This window comes from Hipposideros armiger, unplaced genomic scaffold (assembly GCF_001890085.2).
Source record: "Hipposideros armiger isolate ML-2016 unplaced genomic scaffold, ASM189008v1 scaffold_422, whole genome shotgun sequence".
NCBI lineage: Eukaryota > Metazoa > Chordata > Mammalia > Chiroptera > Hipposideridae > Hipposideros > Hipposideros armiger.
The window spans coordinates 134,818-140,080 of record NW_017731772.1 but is presented as its reverse complement, the minus strand read 5'-3'; the positions used below and the strand labels follow the sequence as shown (position 1 = coordinate 140,080).

Here is a 5,263-nt window from a genome sequence, read left to right as displayed (position 1 = left end):
CCTCCACAACTAGACTGAAGAACAAAACGACAGCAACTTGTCTGTTCCCCTTCCCCTAATTTCCCAGTACTGTTCCCAACCCCCCAATTACCCAATAAAAAAAAAATCTTTAAAAAAAAATAAATAAATAAAAATAAAAATTATTTTAGGATCCCTTTGGTTAAAAGTATAATTACCTTTCTCTTTCTCCCTCTTCTGGCAGCTTTTGGAGTGGTCATGTCAATTGCTTTAGTCACATCCTAGGAAAAAATACAGATGAAGCTAAATAATGCCAAAACTGAAAAGAAAATTTCTTAAACTAAAAGTCACAAGCATGTTTCTCTACAAGTAACTAGGGAAATTTGTTTTGCTTCTCTGACCTTTGAAATTACAAACATTAAAAGTCTTCCTGAAGCTGTTGTTGTATAATATTGTATGTCAACTATAAGTGAATAAATATATATATATATATGGTCATGGGACGTGGAGTATAGTGTGTGAGTGGAGTCAAGGGAATTTTAATAGATACGTATGATATTGGGGGGAAGTGGAGCGGCGGATTGGGGAAGGGGAGTTGGCACCTCGAGGGGTAAAAAATATAACTATTGCACTGTGTTGTACAGCTGAAACTAATTCTAAAAAATGTGTATTCATAATAAAAAATAATTTTAAAAAATATTTAATGAACATTAAAAAAAGTCTTAATATTATCGTTATAAGGTGGAAAGCCAGTATCTTCATAAAAAAAAAGCTTTCTTCTGTCAGATCAAATATAAAAGGCACATTTGCTACTATACCAGGAAGTTTACATATTTACATTTGTGAAACCACTTTTTTACAGTAGAAAGTCCTGAATTTTAGGGTTGTGAATTTTAAGGTGGCTGGGACTTTAGAGATCATCTAACAACCATTTCATGAGGCCTAGGACTAAATGAGTCACCCCACTCACAGATAATCAAATACAGAGTTGGAAATACATCTAGGATTTTAAAAATTCAGTTCAATGCCCTTTCCAGTTTATCTACCCCACAATACCGTGCTTTAAAAATATTCCTAACAGTAACCCATTCTCCTATAGTTGGACCTCCTATTTTACACAGCAAAATAACTTCAAATAAAAACATCCATGCATCTTAAAGATGCAAAAATGATTTTCTCATTCATTACTTTACTTTATTTCTTTCTATTTTGCAATCAAATGATCAACTCATTTTACAGTTTCTTGCAACAAAATGAGTTTAGAATGCAAGAGAAAATAAACACACCTCATTGCTGGCTTTTTCTTCATGGTCAGTATCTTCCTTTGAAATGCTAGTTTCTTTGTCTTCAACTTCAACATCAGATGACGCATTTGATTGTTTAGCTGATGCCTATGAACAAATAAGTCTATTAATTTTACAAAGTAAGATTTCACCAACTTAAATTTTTTTAACCAATGAAAAATCAAGCCTGTTTGCAGGAGAATTAGAAAAGTATCCTCCTTTCTGTCCACAGGACACTTTTAATATGTACAATTTTAAAATAGTTTTAAATTTCAGCTAAAAACAAACCAAAAAAAAAAAAAAANGATTGGGGGAGGGGGTTGTCATTTTGAAGGGTAAAAAGTGTAACTATAGCACTGTGTTGTACACCTGAAACTAATTAAAAAAAAAATGTGAAGATGATTTCTAGCTTGCCAGAAATGATGAGGTTAGAATCTCACAATTATTATTTGTACAGTGGAGAATATGTTTGTGAGTGTAAACAGAAGGACCAAGAAGGAAAACTTATGTAAATTGCATTTTCATAACTCAAATAAAACAAAGAGGACAACTGTGTCCCCATTGCTTATAGCTCAAAAAAAAAACAAAACCAATAAACTCACCTGTGGTAACCCTTGAATTGTTCTCAAGGAAACTGCTCCTTAAACATTAGCTCAGGTTGTATTTCTAGAATTTTAAGTGTTTACGGACCACCTACCCCTACCCCAAGCCTGATTCAATAGCTCTGGGGGTAAGGGAGCCAAGCAGCTATGTTTTTACCAACCTCCCCAGGTACCAAAGATTGAGAACCCAAGACTGTATGACAGCTCTTTTCATTGAGCTGTTTTGAGAGTTATTGAGCTGTTAAGAGGGCAAAAGTTCCCTAAAATTCCAACCCTACATACAGTTCAAACTGATGAGCTCTTCAGTGCAAAATAAAACCTCTTCACTTACACTTTATACTTTTGTAAATAAAACAAGACATCACATAAGAATTACAGGTAGAATGGATCTTCTGAGGAGATACCAGAAGAGAACAAGTTCATCAATAACTAATACAATAAAAATATATTTACACTAATACTAAGCAAAAAACCTGCACTACCTACCATAGACACATTTTCTTGACTTATGGCAAAATCACTTAGTAAGTCAAAGCCATTCCTCATTAAAATAAAATCAAAGAATAAGAAATATTTCATCCAGAGAAAAGGCTATCATTTCAAATATACATATATTTAAATACCTTAAATGCAAACATTCGCATTGCAAACTAATTTCTTCCATATTTTACTTGATCTAACTGAAACCTCTAACCATCTGACACATTTTCTCCCCATTTATTACCCCACTTTCTAGGTCTACTCCCCTTCATGATCTTACCTAAAGCCCTACACACACACACACACACACACACACACACACACACACACACACCTCATGGGACTCATAATCTATGCGTTCTCAAGCCCTCTGCATTGTTGTTTAGCTGCACCCAGCCCACAAATCTCCAAGAGGATTACTCTAAAACTCTACCTTCCCTGCTCTATTATTCCCTGCTGCTGAGTCCTGCTGAAAACATTATACCACCATGCATTCTTTTTATGTAACCTCAGGTGGGATCTGAAAGCCACCCATGAATCCTTCACCGTGTCTTTTGTCATACCCTCTTCTCCCCTCACCAGCATGAACTTCCTGGCCTTGTACCATACATGCAGTCTTGCTTTGAACTAAGTACAGGTGAAGGGAAAGAATGAACCAGCAGCCAGCAGGAAGGAATTCCCTTCATTTCCAAGTCTCCCTAGAAATTTTTAATAGCCTCCTGCCCCTTTCCCTTTTTCCTGGTAAGTCAATGCCTTCAAATGTGCCCTCCCCTCTCCTTCCTCCAGGCATGTCCTTACATACAATAATTTGTATCTCCACATCGTCCATTTTTCCTAGATTTGCAAAGAAAAAGTGTTAACTCCTCTACTATATTTTTTCCACTTTAAATATTCTCCTTAACCATGCAAATCCCTATAGCTGCACGCTTTCTCCTTCTATTCAAAGATTTCAAAAATACAGTGTAACTTTAACATCAAACGTTTTATTCACCAACACACTTCATCAGTCCTATTGTTCTGAAAGTTTCCTGGGGAAGCCTAATTGTCATGTGTCATACCGGGACCCTCTACATCAGAGCACTCCTGACCACTCCCTCATTTTTAAACTTGTCTCCTCCCTTTCAATATCCTTAAGACTTTCTCCTTAAAGTTCATTCTCAGCAGTAATTTTATACCTTTTTTTTTTTAGCTGAACCATCCTGCCACCTGTTGGCAGCTCAGCTCGGGCAGGACTCAAACCACTGCTGCTCAGAGCTCTTAACCAATTGAGCCACTCAGCAGGCCCTTCAGCAGTAATTTTACAAAGCAACCTTTCATCTCCATTATATTCCCTCAGGATTCTCCTTTCTGCATTCTTCCCCATAAACTTCCTCCCTTGACTGCCTCATCTATTATTCTATCTTTATATCAGTAACAGCATCTTTCACTTTTACCTTTGCCCCCCCTTGGTGTCAGAACAACATATTATACATGGATCTTCAGTCTAATTTCCATAGTTGTTTCCCTTTCTCCTCCCCATGCCTCTGCTCCCAAGCCAACATCTCTTGCATTCTCAGTATCTAATCTAGTCACCCAGGCCAATGCCTTGAGTCATCCAGTCTTCTTTCCCAATCCCTTCACACCCACTTCCAATCAACTATCAGCTTTACCCCCCAAAGTGCTCTTAAATTCCCCATCTCATTTACACTAAAACAAAAACAAAAACAAAAAAAATCTGCTATAAAGTTCCTCTTGTTCTTTCCATCATGTGCTAACATCTTAGAAAGGCCTTTCATAACTTATTACCAAGTCAGTATTGTAACTCCCCACTTAAAGTCACTTGCTTTATGTATATCTCAACAGAAATGTTAAGTTCAATGAGACCTTATCTTCCTTATTCACTGCTCAATTCTCTGCCTGGGCCAGTGTAGTAAAAAGTTCTGAATGAATTAATCAGTGAACTGGTCTCACTGCCCCAAGCCAATCCCCATCATTCACACTACTTTAAAAGAGACAGCAAATTTAAAATTTTAAATTTAAAATGATTCCATGGCTTCCCATCAGCTCTCTTAAGTTCAAGCTGTACAGGATAACATTGAGGCTTTTTTGTACCCTTTTTCCCTGTTAACTTTATGGTCTGGTAATACTGAAATGCTGTACCTGAAATGAAATTTTTTCTATGTCCCTGTATATACTATTCAAATCGCCTCACATGTACTTCCCCTCCATCTGCCTGACAAAATTCTGCCTATCTTTTAAAATCTTGTTCAAGTTATCATAGCCCCTTCCACACATACCCCACAGGGGGGAAAAAAAGCCACTGTAATTATTTGTTTTCCTATTTTACTTCCTCATGAGATACTGAACTCTTAGTTTTCTTTGTATCTTTGGCATATAACAACAGTCTGAGACATAAATACGTTAGAAAAAGGTGTGATGAATAAAACTTTATAGGGAAAAAGAAACTCACATTAATTAAAACCACACAATGTATCTAGTCTAAACTATCACTTACTCTCATTTCATGCACAAGTTGTAGATAATATCAACATAATGGACAACACATATATACCACTTATTATGTTCCAGAATTTATTACCAATGTTACACGTGTTAACTCATTTAATTTCCCAACAACCTTATCAGTATGTATATCCACTTCAGAGATAAAATTAAGGCATCATTAAAAGAAATGAAAATTGGTGCATTTTACTTCCTTTACCATCCAACTTAAGGTTGAGAAAAGAAACAGATAGTTTTATTAAGGAAACATAACCTACCCTTTAAAAAATTAAAGAATTTGGAACAAAAGGCCAAGTTTAAATTAAAAGGTAAGGTTTTCTATTTTCCTAATCCACCTAAAAATTATTTTAGGGCCGGCCGAGTGGCGCGATGGTTAAGAACTCGCTTGGGATGCCAGAGGGCCCCGGTTCGGATCCCACATATGAGGGCCAGTGACAC

At 36.3% G+C, this 5,263-nt stretch overlaps 1 protein-coding gene across 7 annotated transcripts in view; it reads right to left on the bottom strand.

Moving 5' to 3' along the window:
- PSIP1 (PC4 and SRSF1 interacting protein 1) overlaps nt 1-5,263 on the bottom strand; it is a 49,607-nt gene that overhangs the window by 24,289 nt on the left and 20,055 nt on the right. For all 7 annotated transcript variants that reach the window (XM_019664428.1, XM_019664427.1, XM_019664429.1 and 4 more), the window contains exons 5-6: nt 1,245-1,349; nt 177-239 (exon numbers count right to left, since the gene is read on the bottom strand). In XM_019664428.1, the coding sequence (XP_019519973.1) occupies nt 177-239; nt 1,245-1,349 (168 nt within the window). The remainder of the gene's footprint in view (nt 1-176; nt 240-1,244; nt 1,350-5,263) is intronic.